Here is a 23,810-nt window from a genome sequence, read left to right as displayed (position 1 = left end):
CTCAAAGAAAAGCCAGCTCTGAAGTTAGAACAGACTGAGAAGCCAGAACTAGAAAAGCCAAGCTGAACAGGAAGGAGCATTCCAGAAGTCCAAGCTGTGAGATGTAAAGAAAAGATTCTGTATTACTCAAAAGTCCTGAATCAAAATGCTGCAAAAGTGATACTGGAAATGAGGAGAATGTAGGCAGATTCAATATCTGAATTTACCTGGCTGTTTGTGGTGCTACTCATCATTCAGCAATGGTGTTTCACAGCCCAGTGTGCCTGCTTGCCTTCATTCCTGCCACTTCCCACTCACACACATAATACTGCAAACTGATATTTTAAAGGCACAGGTATCTCTGAGGAGTTTGGCTGTGGTACCCACCACACCACAGAGCCATGGTGGCATATTTACCTGTGCTTAAATAATCTCAGCCAGAAATAGCTCCAGAGCTCTCTCCAGACCCTGCAAACCACAGAACTCCTGATCACAGGAACAAAACACAGAAACCTCAACCCTCCCTCAGCATGGCTGACAGCATCCAAACAAGCTCTCAGCTGTTATAATGTGCAAGAATAGAAAGCAGTAGGTATGGCTGGTTTAATCTGGGGAATGAAGCCCATAGAAATACTTTCCATTTGATGTCTGAGGTCAAAACACTCATAAATTAAATGCACACAAGCACAGTGTCAACAACATCCCTGTAACTGTGATCTGTGATCTAGTCCCATCAAATGCACCATTCAATTAAAATTTCTGGGTGTCTGTAGTTACATGGAGAGTTTTTCTGCTCATCCTGCAACTGGATTCACACAGGTGCATCCTTTTGCTGCACAGAGCACTACAGAATTCAATGAGAAGTTCTGGGGAAAGGGATATATATTTGAGATCAGCACAGTGAGAAAGACACCCCCTTCTGAAGAGTTTCCCCTGGTCAGGGCCTGAACTTGCATCAGTAATTCAATAGATTGAGCCAGTGCTCCTCAGAAAGGCACCAACATATTCATCTGCAGCCTCAGGGCATACAACTCTTCCATTTTTCAATTTTCCACATGTCTGCATTTCTGCAGAATCAATCTAATTACTCAGCTAAGAAAATGTGGTTTCCATTACCTTTGCCCACTGGCAGAGGGCTTTCACCCTGTAGGATGCTGTGCCATGGAGCAAAGCATTTAAAGCCCTCAATGTTCCTGCTAAGGACAGCAGAGGACCCAGTGGGGATGCTGGGCCTCATCCTGCTGCTGGCTTCACTCAGAGCTGTGCCTGTGGCTCTGCAGCTCCGCTGGCTCTCAGGGACCTGCTCTCCATCACCTCCATCAGCCCATGGTGAGAGCAAGGAATGCCTGCTCAGAAATGCTTCACTTTACACTCCAAACCCTTCCTGAGCAGGGTGCACACCCTGAGGCTTCCACTTCTGCCTGCAGCAAGGCTCTGCAGCCTGGAGAGCAACAGTTTGCACCAAACAGGCCCAAAAGATGCAGCTGGGATCATGGAGCCCCTGGAAGACTGATGAAATGTAAAGCACTGCCCTCAGCCCATATAAATCACTCTGGTTCAGTGCCTGTCCTGTTTAAAGCCTCTCTTTTCTCAAATCTGTGGCAGATTTCCATTCTTTGTTGGCTGGAACATGAAAGGCCATGTCAGAGAGGCTGCTCTGGGTGGCAAGAGGAACACAGAGACTCGCCAGTGGGGAATGCAGCAAGCCTCAGCTCATTTGTTAGCTTGTCCAATTACTTTTCACCTTGAGTTTTGTGTTTGCACAAGTGAAAAGGACCCTGAAGAGGAGACTGTAAAGCCATAAAAAAGCAGCAAAAAACCCTGGGCTCTGCTCTCTTCCCCTCCACTAACCCAGGCCACCCTGTCATTCATTCTTCCTGAGTCACTGAACTATGATCCAGAGAGGATCATAATGCAGGGCTGGCACATAACAAGAAATATCAATCCAGACTGGCATAAACTCCTGCAAGTATGACAGTGCTCAAAAAATAGACACCTGAATTGCCTTCCTGTTTTCCTCAGCAAGCCTTATGAATTTCTTATGAGCTGCAAAACTTCCAGTGCCCGTGTGAAACCCTGATGTATTTCTAACAGGGACTAAAACATTCTCCTTTCCCATACCTCTGACCCTGTATGTGTATATATATATCCCTTATTTGTAAGGTCTGGTTTGGCTTTTTTTTTTAACCTAACTAATAGTGTTCCTCCTTTCTGGTGGAGCTTGGCCTGGATGAATTTCTGCTGCAATATTTTTGTGTAGGGCTCTCAGATAAGAGTGAGGAGCTGAGGGCCTGACAATCTGTAACCCAGAGGCTTCCAGCAATGTGGGTTTTTTCCAGGTTTTTCCCAGGTTTCACAACACTGACCTTGTGACAGTGTAAAGTGGCACAGAGCCAGTGCAAATGTTCTGGGTCTGCTGGTCAGACCATTTGATGACCTCACAGGTGATAAACAACAACACTTTAAAATACTTTAAAATACTCAACTGCACAGACCACCACTGGAAGGTTTGGGACCACCAGTGGGGCTGCAACATGCAGCTGAGCTTTTCCTGCTTTTCCACAGTGACAAGTGGCTCTAAAGAACTCTTCCTGCCCAGGGACATTGGCCAGCACCAAAAGGACTGCCCATATAGTTAATATTTTCCAAACTATTGTGAAAATACAAATAGGAACTCGGCATGCCAGGATTGCCACTGACTGTGGGGACTCACTGGGGACATAAGAAGGAGTGCAGTGTATTCAGAGGAGAGGGAAAGGGGGGAAATCGTTTATACTAATGGAACAAAGTCTGTTATTACACCAGTAGTGAAACAAGAATGGGAGCAGGCCTGCAATTTCCTCAGTAATAATCTCACTCCCTCCGTGGAATAACAACCCTGCCTTTGGCTTGGTAATTTATCCACCAGGGTAGCAGCCCACCATAACAGAGCAGCCTCCTCATTACCCCTGAATGAAAGCAAGTGCCCCCACGTTATTAATGAGCTGCCAGACCCCCCAGCCTCGGGAGATGGGGGGATCAGCAGCAGCAGCTCCTGCTCACAATGAGTTCAAAATTGGCTTCTGAGGTTGCAAGGGAGGCAGCCAGAGAGAACACAGGGCCCAGCTGCAATCGTGGGGGGAAGGATGAGAGGGTCAAACCTGCAGCCTTTCACTCTCTGTCATGCCAGAAGAGGCTTGGGCAGCTCATGGTTTGGGTGTTTGTGTCAGCAGGGTGTGGAGAGCTCCTGCTCACCCTCAGTGACTCAGTCCTGCCTGCTGCAGATCCCTGGAGAATAACTGCTGGTACCTGCTCATCATGAAGCCTGATAATTGTTAGTCTCAGCTGCTTGGTTCAGGTTTGGTTTTCACCTGCATGGGCTGAGGAGCCCACAGACCACAGAGCCTTCCTCAGGCAGTGCTGCTGGGGACAGCATGGCCACACACTGGGGACAAGTGGCACTGAGCACACACCCCAGGTGACAACCACAGTCCCAAATTCTCCTCTGCCAGACCTGACAGAGCAGCTTCCAAAGACCTGTCCACACCTAAATCACCCTGATGCCTTCTATTGGTGTTATTTACATTAAAAATAATTGATTTTAAATAAGGAGGCTGAAATCCAGCACATGCCACAGCAGCTCCACAGCTAAGCTGGCCCCAGAGATGCTTCATTCGCTTCCTCACAGGTGAGGAGAACAGCCAGTTCATTTAATGGGCAATGGCTGCAGCTCCAGCACAACCCCTGTGAGATGATTCATAAGCCAAGCATGGGAGAAATTGTCTGGACAGACATTATTGAGTCATCAAACTGGTCAGTCCTGTGTGCCTGGGCAGGGCTGGCACTGCATTCACTGGGAAAGGTGGTGAGGGCAGCGATCCACTGCAGCAACCCTCCCTCCCTTGCACCCACCAGGCATGCCCTTGGGAGCACAGGGACCCTGGCCTCCCACCTGAAACTCTGAAACTTGCCACAGCAGCAACCTGATGTCAAGAAAAAGAAAAAAAAAAAAAAAAAAAATATATATGTATATATATAAAAGAAGAAGAAGAAAACAAAAGCAGACCAGGCCCAAGCTTCAGAAAGACAAAGTGCCAGCAGTCCTATCTGATCAGTGCTCTGGCATTTCAATTTCCACATCACCCAGCTCAGATGCTGCTCCTGCAGTGCAGGAGGAGCCAAAGGCCAGCAGCTCTCAGACTGGGGCTGTGGCCAAGGCCCTTTGTGTCATTCTGAGGTTAAGCAGTTAAATCACCTCTCCTGCAGAGGGACAGCACTCCGGGACAACCCCAGCTGCAGGTTTGGATCTCACCCTGCAGCAGATCACAGCTCAGACCTTCACAAGGTCAGAGCATCTCAGTGTTTGAGCTGCTCTCCTGTGATTTCTTTAGCTGCCCTTTTGCCCTGGCAGGACCACTGGCATCACTGGAATTCCAGCTGCAGGGCAGGAGCTCCCTGTGTGCCACTGTGCAAACCCAGGGCACTGGGAATATTTCTGTGTCTGCTCTGGGGTGCCCTGACCCCAGGGCAGCACTGACTCTGACCCTCATTCATGGAGAAAGTTTCCTGGAGTTCAAGATAGACCGGAACCCACAAAAGTGTGCAATAGATTATAGAGAGCAGTGTAGGTGTGTCACTTGGTGAGAAATTGAGGTTTTGGGATTTTTAGTATGTTGTGGATGGAAGCAAGATGGAGGGCACAGGGTGTCATCCTGGGTTTCTTCTTCATGCTGCTTCTTCCTCCTTCTCCATGGGTTTGGGTGGCCTTTTGTAATTGGGCAGAAAAGTCCCCAGTGCAGCTCTTTAGGATCAGTTATTGGGTTAAAAGGGAAAAGAATCCAGGTGTCAGTTCTTATTTGGATAGTTCAATCTTAAAAGACCTTGTGCCAAGAGATTGTTGGCCATTTTGTGCCTTCTAATGAAAAGCTGCCCAACTCACAGCAGTGAGACTGTTTTACTGATCAGAAATAATAAACACCTGAGTCTGAACATGAATTACTGTCTCAAGTGCCTTCAATGCAGACCCAGAGAAACCCACAGCTGGCACCCCCACATCGCTGAACATCCATTCCTGGAGGTCAGCAGCCCCTGGTTACCACTCTTAACATTCTGCTCCAAACCTGGCCCTGCCTGCTGGTGCTCTCCACAGGGCTTTGCCCACCCTGCATTGACCAAGGGTTCAGTTACACTGCAGAGCCCATCCTGGGGCTCTAGAGGATAACAGAGGACCACAGGTCCTGCTTTTCAATTCCACTGCAATGCTCTGGGACAGGCTGGCATCTGGGGGAAGAAGTTTTCACATGTTTGAATTCCACTTGGGGGGAATGGATTATAACTCTACTCCTTGGCTTAACACCATTAACAACCCCTCAGCCAAAACTCTTCACTTCCTTCTCCCTAGTTCTTATTAATCTTGGTTTTTATTAAGTCTATCACATCTCTATTACTGCTGCCTGGTGACCTTGGTAGCTCCAATGAAGGGCAAAATGATAAAGCTTTGTGACCAAGTCCACCAACACAGAAATATTTCACCTGAACCTACAGTGCTATTATTGCTTTTAAGTAGAACAGAGCTATTTAAAAAAATAAAAAATACAAGCCCATACGTGGTGACCTTGCAGAGCTGGAGTGCTCTCTGAGAGTCAGGAGAAGTATATGAACCTGCAGCACCATCCATTACAGAAATCAAATCATTCCTCAGGCAGCTTTCTTATCAAAACCTGGGGTTCTAACGGTGCTGCTACCCAGGGATTGCCCCTGCCTGGGGAGGATGATGGGGTGGGACTCCCAGAGGTGGGGAAGGTAAGGAAAAAGGTGAATTCCAGCATCAGGCAGCTCCAGGGAGCACCTGGCAGGATCTGGGCCAGGATAGCAGGATGCTGGATATCCACAGCTCTGTGAATAAACAGAATTATCTTCCCCCTTTTGTTCCAGCCTCCATAAAATACCCAGTGGGAAAGCAAAAATGGAAATCCTGGTTAAAGCCCCACTGGAGAATGAATGTTTGTTGAACCAGATGACACAGATGAACATAACTTTGTCCTTGAAAAAAACCCACCTCCCTCCATGCCTCAGTTTCCCCTTTTAGTGCTTCACAGCTCTTTGAAGGCAGCTGAGATGGGTGGGGAGCCCTGGGTGGGGTTTTCTGGAGGCAGAGGAGGTTTTGATAGAGCCTGGACCAGAGCAGGAGAGAACATTGGCAGCTTTGATTAAGTTAAAAACTGCAGGATCAAACTCATTATTAATATAGCTTTATGCCACTGCATGTTGTAAGGTTCTTTCTAAACCTGTCACTGCAATTTATCATGCTAGCAGCGTAATAAAATACAACTATAAAATTTTGGATTAAATGTTCAAGGTCAATGGTGGACTTTCAGCTTCCCTATCTCTTCCTTGCTGCTTTAGCAGATGCTCTATTAAGCACTTACAAGCTCTGGGAGAAAGTGTTTTTTTGGAGGAAAAGATTTAGTTGTGGAGCATTTCCAGAATTAAATCTTCAGGTAATTTGATCTTCACCAAATTACAAACCAATAAATAACAAGACTAATAAACACTGGTTGGTTTCAGGTGGAGGCTTTTTCACCAGAAGCACTCTCATTTTTATTGTGTTTACAAAATGTGGCTCTCTGATGATGTCTTTGTAAAATGGACAGAGATTCTTTAATTTTAAGGGGAATTTGGACGTGAGAGAGCAGTACCCTGGAGATTTTGGGGGGAGTTTCACAGCAGGGTACAGCAAAACTGAGACAAGGCTCCACTGCAGCACATTCTGAATAAAAACAATGATGGTGCTGATGCCATGAGCCTGAGCTTTTTGTGTATTAAAGGGCAACAGAAGCAGCACATATTTACACCCACAAGCTGTATATAAACATGCACAGTGATCACAAAATAGTGAAATTCTCTAAATTACTAAAAAGAAGGTCCAGTGTGCCCTGGTGTAGCCCCAGCTATTCAAAGCAAACAGCTGAAATGACTCTGCAGGAGGATCTGCTCTCTGAGCTCCCCTTGGATGATTCCTGTTATTCCATTATAAAGATGGAAGAGGCATTTGGCCACACAATCACCATTTAAAAAAAAATTTAAAAAAAGAAAATGCAGATCCTGTCCTGGTATTAAATTATTCCCTCTATTGTGGCACATGTGCCAGGAGGCTGGCTCGTTGTTCAAGCTCTAACAGTTGGCCATAATAAAGGACATTACTTCTTCCCACAATCCTTACCTCTCTTGCAGCCTCACAGGAGACCATAAGAGCTACAAGAACATTGCTGCTATTAAATTAGTGGCATCACTATTTCTTATTTTCAGAACGTTTGGCTGTTTCCCCTGACGCTGAATAGGGCAACTAATTTACTAGTAAATTAATGCTGCTTATCTTTTCTTTCCTGAGAGCTCTGCTGCCTCCTGCTTTCCCCAGGGATACCTCTGTGGCCTAGCTTGAAATGTGTCACCCTCAAAAGCGGGACAAGGGCAGCACAGTTTGGTGAACCTGGCACCACCACACAGCCCAAATCAGGAGGTGCCAAGGCCAAAGGCTTTTGGCTTTGCAATGAAATTGTTTCCTAAACAAAACTCACCCCTATATGTGAGGAAAAACCTTGGGAATGTTGGTCTTGTGTGGGCCAGAGAATCATTAAAGGACCTCTAAGATCATTGATCAGATCCTTTTTCCTTTTTTTGTTCCCATGCATCAAAAACTCTGCTCTGTAAAACCTTTCTCATTTGGGGTAAGGAATGAGCTCTTCACCCATGACAAGAAAGAAAAGTAGAAACATTGTAAAACAAATCCTTCTTTATCAGATTGATAGGGCTTCAGCCTGTGGGATTTGGGCAGAGAAGAGCAATGTTCCCTCCTGCTCCTCGCTCCCAAACCTCCCAGCCTGCCCTGTGCAATTGGAAATGTGGAATTGCTGAGCAGGAGCTCTGGCAAGAGCTACAAGTACCCCATCATAAAGTCCAGGCTATCCACTTTACTGCACAGTAATCTGTTTTACTGCTTGTATTACAGTGACAGAATTGTTTTCTGCAACCTAGTTCAGATTAAGAAACTGGGGGATAAGACACATTAACTTCTGTAATATATATTGCCAGAGCCCTGGCTGGTGTAAAACAGCCTCCTGGGGGAATTCAGCAGAAAGTGAAGGGCAGAAACAGTCCTGGCTGCTGATTTTCAGCTTTAGTCTGAAAAACTGGAGCTCCTTTGGTGCTGCAAGCAAAGCCTGAGGTGGTCACTGTAAATCTGCATCCATGCTGTCAGAATCAACACAGCTTCTCCAGTGGAGATTTGGGTTAGTTCATGTATTTTCAGAAAATAAGCTTCATTTGCATTATTTATGAAATGCAAACGCAAGCTCTGCTACAGTGTAAGCAGCACAGTCCAAAAACGAGTCCTTAGACCAAGGAGAACACCAAGGAAACCGGGCACTGTGTCACCACAAGCTGTGGCCAGCGGAAACTTCAGCCTCTGAGTGCCCTGCAGGGCACCAGGCTGCCCTGGGGCTGCAGGGGCAGGGATGGGGCAGGGATTGCCCTCCATGGCCACGGCTGACACTGCAAATTGGCCCCTCCACACCCCAGGGACATGTCCCCTCCTCCAGGGACATGTGCCTGGTGCTTCTTGTGCTCAGTGTCCCCACAGGGCTGCAGAGAGCATCACCTGCACAGCCTGTGGCTCTTCTGCCTCGCTGGGGAGAGGAAGGGAAGGGATGCACGTGCTATGGCAATAATCATAATAATCATCTGGTTTGGTAGCTCTGTTAGCTGCTCAGGAGTATGTTGAAATCTTGGTGGTTTTAGAATTTCTTATTTTGAAAAGATTGACAAAACTTCAGTGTCAAACTGCTTTCTGTTTTTTCTGCAGTGTAAATCAAGCCTTGCATGCTCACAGCTCCAACAGGCACAGCCACAGAGGAGCTGCCCTTTAATGAGCATTTCCAAATCACTGGAGTCATGCATAAGCTACACCCACAGTGGTGTTAAATGCCCACTCAGTCACAGCAGAGTGTCAAACACACTCTTGGACACTGGTGTTTCATTGCCCCATGCTCCAGCAGCTCCCACCACGCCCTGTCTGCACCACCCAGCACCTCAGCCAGGGGCATGGGGAGCATCCCAAGCACCCAGAGCACAGGAGGGGAGGCTGGAAACTGGACACTGAGCAGCTGCAAGCAAGAGATTGTACAAAGAGATTGTTTGGAGGATTTTTCACGAACAGGATGGGACTGCTGGGGTACGTTCCTTGAGCTGTATTGCAGCATCAGCTTCACTACGTGGTGGAGACAATAGAAAAATGACATAGGCCCATTTACAACCAGCAGCAGCCAAAGATTTCCTTGCTACAGAGCAGTTTAAAAACTTTCTAGCCAATAGCATATTGCTAAAGCTTACAAACAATTGTCCTAGCCAATCACTAAAAGCACACATACACCTGCTGCACACAATGCTTCCTTGTATGCCTTCTATTAACAACATGCAATACACTGTTATTAAGCTTAAAACCTTCTACTATCCTGCTAAGCGCATTTTTCTACAGCCTTAAAGTCTATCTTAACCAAACTTTAAACTCAAGCTATTGTTTCTTGTCCTTGCTTGCTGTACTATTGCAACCTTTTCTACTTTCAGACTTTGCAGCTGCAGCTAGTTCTATGTTTTCTGTTCTCTCTGTTTCTAAAACCTACTTTTACAGCTTTCTAGAAATCATCTTGCCTTTACTATTTCCCTCAAAAGTCACCTGCAATTCAGCTGTATTATCCCCCACATCACTGTGTAACAGCATCAGGGAGAATGAAGCTAAGGCAGGAGATGCTCAGGTAATCAGGATAAAAGTCCTCTGCAACATCCCAGGTACAGAGCACACAGCACTGACTTGGAACACTTGGAGAGACAGAGAAGAAGGTGGGCTGGAAAATGAGCAGCTGGATTGAGACAGAGGGGATCAGAGCAGCATTTCACCTGCTCCAGCACCTCATTTGCCATAAGCTGAACCCCAAGAGGCTCAAGCTCCCCATCTAAATCCCTGTGAGTAACTTGGGGTGCTGCCAGGTGCAGGGTTAATGTTCCTCACTTGGTCATGGTCAGGCACAAAGCATCTCTTCCATATCAAAGGAGGGGACAACATTTTTTTTTATTGGAAGACAGAGCTGCCAACAACTCACAGAGGCATCCAGGGAGCCCAGAGGTAAATACTTTGGCACTTTTATTGCAGTGTAATGGGACAGCCAACGGGACAACAGCACTGGCACAAGCAGGGCATTTCTCTCTCTGAATCATTGCTTGGGTTCTGCCCTCCAAGTGCTCCATTGGTGGGTTCTTATATAGGAACTAATATAGGAACTTTAGAACTATAGGAACTTTGCAGAGCTCATCTCTGTAGGACCAAGTCTGGGTTACAACAGAGTGGATTACAATAGGTTCTGACTCAAGCCTCACTTCTATCCTACAAACTTACACAAAGCAACTTTATTTTCATTAGCAACTGTGCTCTTGCACTACAGTGCATTATTAAGGGAAAAATAAAACCACCTTTGTAAAAACAAAGATTATTCTCAGAATGTCTTTAATAGACGGGATAAATATTGATGAAGCTTCCTGCAATTGCAGAGTGTGGTTCCTGTCCACCTCCAGCTGAAGATTTAATCAAGGGCAGCCCATGTATTTCATTCAGTCATGAAGTGATATTGAAATCATAAAAAAGAGCAGAGTTACAAGCACTGCTTTACAACTGATAGGAATGACTGGCAATTTCATTGCTGTCATTATCAGCTGCCACAATAAACAAGCAGCTACTTCATTTATTATTCTATTCAACACTCAGCCTTGGCTGAAACCCAGACCCAGTTATTTCACACCAGCCTATTCTCAGGGCTTTTTCCCTGATGCCCATAGAAAGTTTTCATAGGTAATCTGATTTCTGGCCAGGAGCCCCTCAGGCTCCACACATGACTTGTCTGCCTAAACAAACATTTGGAAACACGATCAGAAAGTGAATCTGTGGATGGTGGCCATAGAGATGGACACTTGGTGGCTCTGCTCTGGCCCAGAGTGGAGGTTTCTGGCTGCTCTTACAGGGCTGGTGCAGGAGCACTCACCTGCACCGTAGGTCGTGGCCAGCATGATGGACGAGACCCAGGCGATCTCGCTATAGGACGTGCCAAAGAAATCCTGGATTTCTTTGAAGAAGATGGCCAAGCCTTTGGGGAAGGCGTAGGCGAAGCCGATGGAAACGAAGGCGCCGAGCAGAACCATCCATCCCCAGCCACCGTCCGGCGGGCCGGGGACACGCCCTGCCTCGGCAGGGGCCGGCATGGCCGGGGATGGCTCGGGGAGCCCTGCAACAGAGGGGGTCACAAATAGTTCTGGGCTCAGACCCGGGATGCTGCTCCTCCTTTGGACCCGCTGTCCCGGGATGGATGCTGCTCCTCCAGACCGGGTCCTAGGGTACTGCTCCCCAAAACCCCGCAGTCCTGAGATTCTGATCCCCTGGACCCCCAATCCCGGTATGCTGCTCTCCTGGACCTCCAGTCTTGGGGTACTGCTCCCCAAACCCCCAATCCTGGTATTCTGCTCCCCTGGACCCCCAGTCCTGAGACCGTAAGCCCCCAGTCTCCAGATGCTGCTCCTCTGGAACCCCAGTCCCAGGATGCTGCTCCCCAAACCCCTACACCTGAGATTCTGCTCCCCTGGAACCCCAGTCCTGGCATGCTGTTCCCCTGGAACCCCAGTTCCAGGATGCTGCTCCTCCAGATCCCACTCCTGAGATTCTGCTCCCCTGGACTTCTCAGTTCTGAGACTCTGGACCTGCAGTCCTGGGATGATGCTCCCTTGGACCCCTTGTGCCAGGATACTGCTCCCCACATCTGTAGTCCTGAGATTCTGCTCCTCTGGACCCCCACTCCCGGGATGCTGCTCCCCTGGAACCCCAGTCCTGAGATTCTGCTCCCCTAGATCCTCAGTCCCAGGATTCTGCTCCCCTGGACCCCCCAGTTCCAGGATGCTGCTCCTCCAGACCCCAATCCTGAGATTCTGCTCCCCTGAACCCCCAGTTCCAGGATGCTGCTCCCCTGGAACCCCAATCCTGAGATTCTGCTCCCCTGGACCCCCAGACCCGGGATGCTGCTCCCCTGAATCCCTAGTCCCAGGATACTGCTCCCCTGGACCTCCAGTCTCAGGATTCTGCTCCTCCAGACCTCAGCCTTGGGGTGCTGCTCCCTAGATCCCCCAATCCCGGGGTGCTGCTCCCCCCGAGCCCCCTGAGCCCCGCACACACCTCAGCTCAGGTGGGTCCCGTGTGCTGCTGTGCCTGAGCCGCTGGGGCTGCGCCGGGGCAGGAATGCCACGTGTACCGGGGGAAACCTTCAAACAGCGGCTGCAACGCGCTGCTCCGCCCCGCCCCGTGCCTGCCGAGCCCGGGACAGTGCTGGGACACCGGTGGGACACTGCTGGGACACCGGTGGGACACTGCTGGGACACTGGTGGGACAATGGTGGGACGCCGATGGGACCCGCGGCCGGAGCGGCCCCAGCTGCGGAGCGCGGCTCTGCCCGGGCGGGACCGGCTCCGAACCCCCCGGCTGTCACATCCCTCACTCCAGCTCCTGTCCCCTCGCCTTTCCTCGCCCCCAGCCGAGGCAGCACCACCAGCCACCCCGCGGGTGTTAATTAAATCACCCTCAGTTACTTACATGCAAATTTTTCTTTTTTACTTCCCTGTGTTTCCATCTACATCCTTCCTCTTTTCCGTACTTTTCCGTTTCCATCTACGTGCTTCCTCTTTTCTACCCCATACCAAGTTGTTTGCTGCTCTCCTGCCCCTGGACCACATCATCATTACAAAAGAAAAAGGAGAGTGATTCTTTACACTCCTGCCCCTGGCCCACATCTTTGTTATAAAAAAAAAAAAAAAAAAGGGCAAGGATTTTTTACACAGGTAGATGCTGATAGGACAAGAGGGAACATATTTAAGCTGCAAGAGGAGAGATTTAGATTGGATGTTGAGAGAAAATTCTTCACTGTGGGTGTGCCAGGGCACTGGCACAGGTTGCCCAGAGAAGCTGTCTCATCCCTGGAAGTGTCCAAGGAGAGGTTGGACAGGGTTGGAGTAACCTGGGATAGGGGAAGGTAGCAGGGGGTTAGAATGGGATAGGCTCTAAGGTCCCTTCCAACTCAATTCAGAATTCTGTGGTTCTGTGATCACTGCAGACTTCTGCCCCCTATTCATGCTCACCAGTTCGCTGTGTATTCTAGTTTTCACATGGGGCTCTGCTTGGGAAACATTAAGCAGTGTTTGCTCTGGCTGGGAAGGTGCAGTTTCACCACAGACCTTTTATCTTTCTCAACCTTGCCTCCCCCTGCCTTAGCTAACAGCCCTGTGTGTGCCCCATTTTTCTGCTTGCACCATGAATCAGCTGAGAGGGGGAAAAAACCAGGGCCTTGCTCTGCAGTTTACCTGGCTCAGTCAATCTGGAGCTTTGAAATCTCCTCACAACACAACTGTAAAATGTATTATTACTGCCATTTCTTTCTTCCTATAAAACTGAGTAAACTCAAAACGACCAGAAACCTTTACTCTCAGCTGTGGGGTCACAGTGTGATGACTTGGGGAGTTTTATTTTGGTACAGCCCTGACCAACTTCATGGGCTGTGAGGATACCAGGATTCAGTTGTTTCAGTGTTCTATTAAAAATCAAAAATAAGGCCAAAATGGAATAAACACACCCAAGATTGAGCTTGGCACATCCTTAGCAGGAGCAGGGAAGGTGGGAGGACAGATGGAAAGCTCAGGGAGCAGAGGGATGGAGAAGCAGGTACAGCTTCAGCCGTGGAAGCTGCAACAGCTCTCAGGTGGAAGATGAGAATTTCCTCCTCCAGAACTATTAAATTGTGTGTCCTTGTGTGTCATGCTAAAGAATGGCCCCTGCAGCCAGCCCAGCAGGGCACCTCTGGGTAAATTTTCACACAAACTCAGAACTGGAGCAGGGAACCAGTTGCAGCAGGTGACTCTGGGGGCAAACAAATGATTTCTAAAGATGTTAAATGCGGTGTTTGCACTGCTGCTGCTGCTCTGAGGAGAATCACAAGCAAAGCAGAACAGCCTGAGACAGAGGGTGGCAGTGACACTGGAAACCTGGCCTCAAAGGTCAGAAAGGATTTCCTGGCAGTTTGGGAGCCTTGGGCTGCTCTCAGAGCTGCTGCCTGTGCCAGGGCTCCCCATCCATGTGGGGACCAGGCTCTGCTTTCTCATCCACCGACAGCAGACGCTTCCTGGAGGGCAGGTTTTTTAATTTGCTGGCAATCAGCAAAAAAATTGATTAAAATTGCAAAACACCTTTCCAAATGACTCATTTCCCTATCACAGTATTCCATGTAAATAAATGCCTGCTATTGTAATTCCCAGTGCTCCAGGGCTGCTCAAAGAAGAGGGGCATGCAGGGAAAAGGGGACAGGAGCAAAGCAGAATCTGAAACTCTTCCTCTCCCATCTTCCAATCTTCACAAAGCTTTCTGTGACATTTCCCAGGTCATGATTTTCTAATCAAATGAACTCACAGCCTTTACTTATTGAAGCCCAAGGTTTGATGGACAATATTTAAAATTATAGAACCACAGAATGTCTTGGGAGGACAGGGAGCATCCCCCTGGCATGGGCAGGGACACCTTCCAGCAAACCAGGTTATTCCAAGCCCCATCCAACCTGGCCTTTAACATTTCCAGAGATGGAGCAGCCCCAGTTTCCCAGGGCAACCTGTGCCAGGGCCTCATTTCACTTTACCCATATAGTGGAGCACTTAAGTTCCCCCAAAAAAGTGACCAGTGAGGACAACCTCAATGTTTTTTCTTGTCTTGGAAAAAGAAAAAAAAAATAGGATCAGGGGAAAACCTCTGGGCCCCCTCAAGAAACAAAAACATTTCCGTTTGTCTTCAGTGAACCACTTTGGCACTTGGAAATAATTTTATTCAGAGCATTTTATGCAAAGCAGTTTGTAGCAGCCAAAGGTAAGAGCTACAACTTTATAACTCCAACAGAGTTTTTCTTTCATTGAGTCTTTGGAAGTCAATTAAGGACTTTAGAAATTGCTTCCACATTACAAAAAAAAAAATCCATACCTAGCTCTGCTGCTTGAAAACAGCATCTGGTAAATGCCAGAAGAGGCACCTCTGCACTTCTTTAAAGGGCCTTTAATGGCACACCCCATTTCTTAACCCTGCTCTATTGTCATGTTCCATTTGCTCATAAAGTGCAGCAGCACTGAAATCCAATCCACAGCCTGTTAAAATGGAGCTCCTGAATTGATGGATGAGAATACAGACAGCAATTTTCTGCAAAACCAAAGGGCTGGACCCATGTGATACCATCACTGGAAGATGAGAATTCCCTTCTCCAGGAGGGAATGGCACATAAATTGGGTGTCATTCTAAAGAACATCCCCTGCATTTGCCTGTGTGACCTGTCCTAGGAGAGAGATATCACATCCTCAAAAAATAGGCCCATTTATTTGTGCTCCTAATAAAATTCTTAACTTTTTCCAAGGGATCAATCCATACAGATACAGAGTAAAACTTGAGAGTAGATTTCAAATCACCAAAACTCTTTGCTCTGGACTCCAAGCTGATGCCACCACAAAATGCCAGCTGGGGGACAAAGCATCATTTCCCTTCCCAGTAGCACAGAATTACCCTTGTACCTTGTGTTCTCCCCGCCTGAGCATGACCAGGCTGATAAAACACATTCCTCTGTGTTTTATCTCCAGCACTCAGGGATTTACCACTAATATTTCCATGCCTGGGTTTTTAATTAAAGGGAACCAAACTCTGGTTGGTGGCTCCTGGGGCACTGAGCAGCAGGAGGGGTGCAGGCAGCACCCAACCAACACGTTCCAAGTGGCATCTGTTGGTCAGACCTGGTCAGGCCACATCCCCTGGCATCTCCTTGGCTATTTGGGAGGGGAGGGAACCTTTAATTTCCATGCAGCCTCTTTATTGCTATGTGAGATGTTCTGCTGCAGGCAGAGCCACCAGCTCCTCATCCCTGGTGATGAGGTGACACTGCACAGAGCCAGGTTACATCAGTGCTGGCACCAAAACCACCTGGGACAATGGCAGAGCCTCCTGGCTTTGTTTTTCACTGAGCAATGTGTTTTACAAGGGGATCAAGGAGAGGTTGAAATAGAAAGTTATGAAATATCAAACTTGCTTTTTGCTAAACCACAATATTAGTAACAGACAGTAGAGGGATTCATGACATGAAATAATATTCTCCAGAGCCAGGAAACCTCTCAGACATCCCCAGCCCTGTGTCTGTGCCATCAAACCAGCTAGGTGCATGAGGCATCACTGCAGGATGTGCTGGTTTCCTGGAGAAATCAGAATAAACCAAGCAATAACATCACTTCTTCTGTTTTTCCCTTGTTGCAGGAGTTTAATCAGCAGCTCAAATGAAAACATTCTTGTTGGTAAAAAGATGGTGACAATTAATCTAGATCTAATAACTGGAATGCTTTCACTGGGGAATTAAAACAAATTATTCCTTTGCTATTGCATCTTTGTCTCATCTACATTTTAATCCCAGAAGGATCTTCCTCTGTTATATTTGGAAAATGATTGCACAGAAAGGGAAAAACAACATGGTTGAAGTACTCAGAGATGCAGCAAGAATTTAGCTACTAACTTTTATGACAGAAGTCTGGCTATGCCAAATCCTAAATGGCTGAAATGAGGAGAAATACTGTGTTTTTTTCCAAACACTGCTGAATGCAGAGCCTGAAGGCATTTAAGATTGTGCACACAAAGACAGGCAAACAAACAGCTGGGGCAGGAGGTTGTGCTGAAGGTACAATTACACATTAGCCAGAGCAGAGCAGGTCACTCTCTGTACTGAAAATAAAGGGGACTCCACTGGTGACAGAGGGAAACCTCTGCCTTCCCCACCCTGGGCCTACCCAGGTCCACGCTCAAGCCTTGTCCTTGCTGTGAGGTTTTAGCACAGGATAAGGAGTCCATACATTTTTGCTCAAGGTAAACACTTAATGAATAAAGACTCCTTAGTGTGCCAAAGTAAAACCAGTGTGGATCCCACCTTGCCCCAGCCTGCCTTACCCACCCAGCCTGCCTGTGGTTTCTGGTGAGAGTATTTTTGTGAGGGTTTTCTTACTCCCTTCAGTGAAAAAGAGCCAGGTTAGCAAAGATCTGCAGCTTAGACAGGCAAAACTAATCTGGAGAATTGTGGCACATCCAACCTCTCCACCAGCACCACATCCAAGGCATGGCCCTCAGCAGCTGTGGCACATCTGGCAGCAGAAAACCACTGCTGTCCCCAGCAGACTCCCAAGCTGCTGTCAGCAGGGCAGAAAAAGGATCAGCTGCCTCAAGGCTGCCTGAATAACTCTTCACCAAGCTGGAGAATTTTAGATCTCATTAAAGCCTCATGGTGTCTGAGAGAGGAGAGATGCTGCAGGATCACCCTGCAGAGTGAGCCCCACTCCAGAGCAGCAAAACCTGGGACTGCACAATGCTGACTGAGCCTGAACTGGGGGTCAGTCACCAGGGGACAGGGAGAGGTCACAGCAGTTTCCAAGCAGTGTCTGGAACACCATTGTTTGCAGATCATAGTACTCCTAGTCATTACATAATCCAGGTATTTTCCAAAAAACTTAACCCCACATCACCCAAGTTTTAAGATGATGGAGGGATAGTCAATTATAAGTACAGAAAAATATCATAAAGAGGCTTTGGTGTGGGTTTTGGTTCCTCACCAAATAAAATTGTAACTCCACAAGGGTGTTTCTATTTAACATGAGTTTCCCCAGGAAATCTCTCTCTATGACTGCAGTGCTCTGGGAGCAGGAGCTGCTGTTTGCTGATGCATTTAGGACGCCTTTGATGTGCTCCAAGGACAGGCATGGTGTGAGCAGCAGCCAGTCTCAGCTGGCACCTCGCGGTGCTGGTCACCAGCGAGCTCTGGGCAGGCAGGAGAGCAGGTGGGAGGCAGGAGAACAGGATCCAGCCTGCAGCTCCTTGGAACACAACCAGCTCCTCCTGATGGGGTGGAGGAAAGCCAGGAAGCTCCTCATTACCCTTCAAATTCAGTAAAACACTGGGATGTGGAAACAAGAGACAGAAACAAACCTGGGAGGAGCTGAGTGCAGACATCACGGGGTGCAGGGAGCTGTGTGACACCCCTGTGCCCTTAACACAGGCTGGTGCAGCTCTCAGGATTGCTGGGGGTGAGCCCAGCAGGCTCCTGGCTCTGAATGCCCCTCTGCATGACCGTTGTCCAGCAGACCAGCACAGTGCTTTGGCATTAACTTCCAAGGTCTTACACAGAGTTCTTAAGGAACTTGCTGAACTTCTGACATTGTACATCCCTGTTACCCCACAAGGACAAAACCAGGAGGTTTTTTGGTCCAGATGCAGTGTTTACTCAAACCTGCTGTAATCCCAGGTTTACAGGCTGGCCAAGAGCCCCCTGAGTTCCACAGAAATGACTCCCTGTAAGATGTGCTCCAAAGAGGCACCTGTTACCTGTTACAGGGCACTCCATTGCTTCCTATTCCTGAACGCCTTTGGGAAAGCGCTTTTCCCAAAATGCTTGAGGCTGAAATTTGCCAGGCTTCCATTGCTCCAGTTCAGCAGGTCAAACTCAGCAGCTGAAAGATGAAATCCTGGCTCCACTAAAGATGATGGCAAAATGCCTGATAACCTCAGTGCAGCCCAGGCTTTACCCAAAAAATTATACTCAATGTTTGTTGAAGGGTTTTTTTTACTATTTACTCTGGTACTATTTTACTTTAGGCTGTCCTGTCCTATATATATATTATATATATATAATATATATATAAAAAACAACTGTTTTTTATATATATATATTCTGTATATATATATATATATGTATATCTCATGTATATATATCTAATATATTTAATACATATATATTATATATATTATACATTATTATGTATTTATATATCTATATATATATATCTATATATATATCTATCTCAATCATTTATATATATCTCATATATATATATGTTTTATATAGATAGCTGCAGCTTTCCTGAATGCTGTAAAATAAAATCTGGGGTTTGAAGGGATCCCCTGCATTCCTCCAGCCACTCTGGGCAGGCTTTGTTGGTGCTTTCCTCCTTCTCCAACCACAGCATGCAGCTCCACTGGATGCTACAGAATTGCTGTAGAGTTATGCTGCTATAGCTGAAAGGAAGATCAAACTGAGTATTCAATTACTTATGCACTCAAAGGTATTTATTCCCTGAGATGAAAGTCCTAAATCTGTTATTATTGCAATTCCCTCTTCTGTTGCTATTAGCATGCTGCTGCCTTCAGATCTATGGAGATGTCAACACCAGTTACTGGCAGCAAAACTGAAAGATGAGAACATGACAGGGAAATGTTTAGAATTATGAATCATGCTCAAAAACAGATGAGACACTTGATCTCCCTTAATTCTAGAAGAGTACACAGGGATTTTTTCCTCAGATTTATGTTTTTCCATTATCTGTTTCAGATGCTGCAGGGATTTAAAAGCTGAGTGAGGTGCAGGGCAGCAGGTTCTGCCTGGGGGACAAACCCCAGAGAGGAAAGGTTCTCTGAGAGCAATGAACACAGGGTTTGTGACAGGGACAAGACCCCCTTACCAGCACTGAGCTCTTGGCCCAAAGTCTGGGTGAATATAAATACAATGCTGAAAAGGAAAAGTTGACTTTCTCTACAGCATCTCATATTTTCCTGCTTGTGCTGCACCCTCCTGTTGTTACAGGTGGCATCTGGGAAAGTCAGGCACTTGCACACACAGTTCTGGTTTATAATAACAGCTCTGCAGCAGGATGGTGTCAGAAAAGTGTATTTAAAGATGGGAAGATCAGTGATGAAAGCCACAAATCTGATACTGTGATGGCTTCTTCCCCCATCTATTCCACAGCCAGCGGATCCCTTGCTGTCCTCTCCTGTTTCCAGCCAGATGTCAAAGGCCCTCACTCAGGGAATGTGGAGAATAAAAAACCAGAAATCCCCACCACTCTGAGACATGTGCAGGGTCTGGTGCTCAGTTTCAGACCTGCAGCTTCCAGAGGGCCCTGAGCAACCACCCTAAGGAAATAATCCCTCTAAATGAATCTCTCTTCCATCTCTCACTCTGTCAGCCCTTCCCAGCTCCTGACACAAAACCACCAGGGCCAAACAGCAGCCAGAGGACACACAGCCATTGTTTCAGGGGGAAATCAGTGTTCAGGGGAGCTGCTTTTATTTCCAGGATTTTAAATCCAGGGATTTATTCCCCCTGGAGGTGAACCCTTCTGTCCATCTGCAGCAGAGAGCACAGCCCAAAGAGCCCAGGGACTCTGCCTCACTGACAGTCTGATCCACTCCAGCCACACCTGAAGAGGCTCTGTCATCCCTCACACCCCTTTGGTCACACACATCTCCTTTCAACTTAATCCATCCCACACCAGCTCCTTTTTTATTGCCATGTAAAACCAGTTCCTAAAGGGTGAGCCTTCTGTGCCCAGAGTGTACCCCTGATCTTGCAATGAGTGACCCAGGAAGCCTCCAAAGCACCCTGTCCTGAAGGTTGGAGGGTACCAAGAAGATCCCTCCATCTACAAAATTTTTTGTAATAGTCTTCCCCAAAGAATGTCAGAGAATTTTTTAGGGAGAATACAGGTTTGGGGAGGTGTGAGGTCACTCACACTTGGGTGGCTCATCTTGTGTTCTCCAGTGTTAATCCTTTTACCTTTCACCCTTGCAAAACCAGCCGAGAACCAGCAGGATCTGCTGAGAGCCCAGCAATGCCTGCCAGCAGCTGCACCTCACAGGCACCAGCAGCCTGAACCAGTTGATCTCCACTAACCATTAACAGCACGATTGACCTGCTGCTCACATCAAAGTGGCAGACTGATAACCTGGAGACATCCCTCAGGGAACACCCATTTGGTGATTCCCTTATGAGGACAGTAGATACCTTCCCACAGCACCAATTTTTGCAGCCAAGGTACAGGTACCCAGTGAACATTTTTTAATCTGAAGAAACCAGTGAATATATTTGTTCTTTTAGAAAGATTCTACAGAGAAAAGTCTAAAACATCATCCCTTACTTATTTGAAACAAGATTTTAGCAACAGATTTAGGGAAGAACATATTTCAATGCTGCCTTAAGATACACATGCACATATTTCATGTCTGTACATCAGCAAAACTTGGGGTTTGAGTTTCAGTGGTTTCTCTGCAATCAAGAGTACAAGCCACACATTTTTTGTTTCAAAAGGAAAGACAAGAATAGGAACAGAACAAAAGAATAAATATACTGAAATAACTTCCCAGACTCAAATAATTCCAAGCCTCCACTCACCCACGCATAGCAAGGATTATGATGAAATAATAATTGATGGCTTCATATATGTTGGCAATAAAAAACTCAGCACTACTGGTTTTCTTAGTTTTTCCAATATGTATCATCAGGAAACAGAAAGCCAGGCTTAGAGTTAGCGCTTTCCAGGAACTTTCTCAAAGAAATGCATTCTCCCCTTTTGGTGTAGAGCTCAGATCTTCTCTTTCCAAAGGAAGATCCAGCCTTGCTTCACTTACCTCCTCCGTAGGTGGTGGCACACATGATGGATGTTGTCCAGGCAATCTGGCTGTAGGAGATGTTGAAGAAAGCCTGGATCTCTTTAAAGTAGACTGTGAAAGCTTTGGGGAAGGTAAATGCAAACCCAATGGAGATGGAGGCTCCAAGCACCACGGCCCAGCCCCATCCTCCATCGGGGGGGACATAGCCCAGGTCTGACAGCACTGGAGGAGACATGGTCAGGGCAGGTTCCAGAGCAAACCCTGCTTGCCGGTGTCCTGCAGAGCAGAGGAGAGGTGTGTTGTACAGATTGCTCATAACATGTGGTCAGGCATCATTTTAAAGCAAATTAAAATGATTTAGAGGTACAGAGAATCACCCGCTCTTGAAGCCTCAATCCTTTTGCTGCTTTTGGACAGTTCTACTGTTCAATTCTAACACAACCAAGATCACCCTTCCCTCTGCAATAACCCTGTCCAGCTCTTCCACCTGCATTTTAAATACATACCCTCAAAATGCTCCTATGGCCCCCATGTCCAGGAGCAGAGCTCAGTCCCAGGTGAAGTCACTCACTCTGTGCTCTGTGCCACGTCCAGCCTGTGGCTCTGTGTCCCACCTTGGGAGATGACTCCTGGAGGTCACTCCTGTCACAGTCCCTCTGGAGAGAACCCAGTGGTTGTACCTTTTTCAGGGTGAATCCTTTATTGTGTATTTCTCAGACATGGGTGGGAGTCCTTATGATTTCAGGTGATTCCTGGTTGAAAGAACAATCCCCATGGTGCAAGCAGCAGGTGAGCAGCCCCAGAGCGGGCCCAGCTCCCCTGTTCTGCAGGGGGACAGGGCTCTTCTGGCTGTTACTTCCCTCAAACCATCAACCAAACTGAGAAACTGCTTGCAAAGGGGCTGAGGTTCCTTCCTGCTTATGGGCAGCAATTCCACTCGTCCCTGGTGCCTGCCAGGTTAGCAGATTATGCTCAGGAACAGCCCGGATCAAAGAGGGCATTCACTCATTTGCATTCTTCCCATTTTCCCTGGTCATTAAAATAAAATGAGGATAAAAAAGAAAAATAAATAAAACATGCATCTCTTTTCTGTGAATCGTTCAGATACATCAGAGATGAGTTTTGGAATCCCTTTGCAAAATAGTCAGACCTCCATTGAAAACTTTGTCCTGTACTGAAAGATAATCACTGATTTTTGTTCTTGTCATAGCCTCTCTTCATTCTCTTTGTTTGCTACAGACCAAGACCATTCATCTTCATTTATTTTTAATTGAAGGAAATTTATGTAAACCCATGTTCAGCGCTCTAGAGGCCCTCAAATGATGAGAGGTTACACTTGAAGAGGATCTCCACCCCTGCTCCATCCTCACCCTCATCCCTGGGCATCCTCTCCCAGCCTCTGTGGGTGAGGAGCCCTGGTCAGAGCCAGTCTAACAGGGATTGATCCACTGAGACCCACGAGAGGATTCACTTCCATTTACACACAATCCCAGAATGGCTTGGGTTGGAAGGGAGCTTAAAGGTCATCCAGCTCCAACCCCTTCACAAGGATTTCACTGGACATGAGAGGAACTTGACTATAACTGGAAAAATTATTAGCCCAAAATGTTAATATTTAATATATCCACTCTAATTTCTATCTGGATAATATCTAGCATTGCAAGATGTTGGGTTTCCTGAGATTTCTTTGCTATATCAAGAGATGACCAACTAAGTCTTTTACAATGAAATTATAAATAATAAAGAAAATGCTGCATTACACTGTGAAGGATGCTATGTTTTAATTTCAGGATCAGCAAGATTGTACTTGCAAAGTTTCTCTTGCTCTGATATTAGCTAATAAACTTTTCTGATAGATATTCATGAAACATTTTTTTCCCTTTACAGGTACCCACAGTATATGGAACATTTTGATGCAGAGTCTGTTATAGCCCATCATCTAAGCCTTTCCATAAAGGGAAATAATTTTCTTTTAGAACTACATTAACTCGACTTCATTACTGTGAGGTGAGATTTTAAAAGGAGAACCCAAGTTAAAAAGTAATAGTGGTGATGTTGAAATGCCTGTCTGTTGATGTTTAAGAGATCTTATTACTCATCAAATTGCACTTCACTGCACAGCTTCTTTCATTCATGGTTATTCTACCCAGTTTAGGCCATTCAAATATTATGGAGAATACCAAGCTCCTAAAAATATTGACATATACTAGTGCTTCTGAAATTAGGCAAAATAAAACTGATAAAGGGGTGGTTAGAGTGAGGACATGTTTCCCTATTT

At 46.8% G+C, this 23,810-nt stretch overlaps 1 protein-coding gene across 2 annotated transcripts in view; it reads right to left on the bottom strand.

The window, feature by feature from the left end:
- LOC131563020 (monocarboxylate transporter 2-like) overlaps positions 1-22,393 on the bottom strand; it is a 35,220-nt gene extending 12,827 nt beyond the window's left edge. The window contains exons 1-2 of one of the 2 annotated variants that reach the window (XM_058812874.1): positions 22,039-22,393; positions 21,551-21,808 (exon numbers count right to left, since the gene is read on the bottom strand). In XM_058812874.1, coding sequence (XP_058668857.1) covers positions 21,551-21,767 — 217 coding nt within the window. In that variant the 5' untranslated portion in view covers positions 21,768-21,808; positions 22,039-22,393. Of the gene's footprint in view, positions 1-11,045; positions 11,286-12,223; positions 12,266-21,550; positions 21,809-22,038 lie in introns of those variants that run through there. The other variant, XM_058812873.1, reaches the window with a different exon arrangement.
- Positions 22,394-23,810: the final 1,417 nt, after the last annotated feature.

The sequence above is a fragment of the Ammospiza caudacuta genome, chromosome 12 (genome assembly GCF_027887145.1).
Source record: "Ammospiza caudacuta isolate bAmmCau1 chromosome 12, bAmmCau1.pri, whole genome shotgun sequence".
Taxonomy (NCBI): Eukaryota; Metazoa; Chordata; class Aves; order Passeriformes; family Passerellidae; genus Ammospiza; species Ammospiza caudacuta.
Note: the sequence above shows the minus strand (reverse complement) of the source record. Positions and strands in the feature narration are given on the sequence as shown.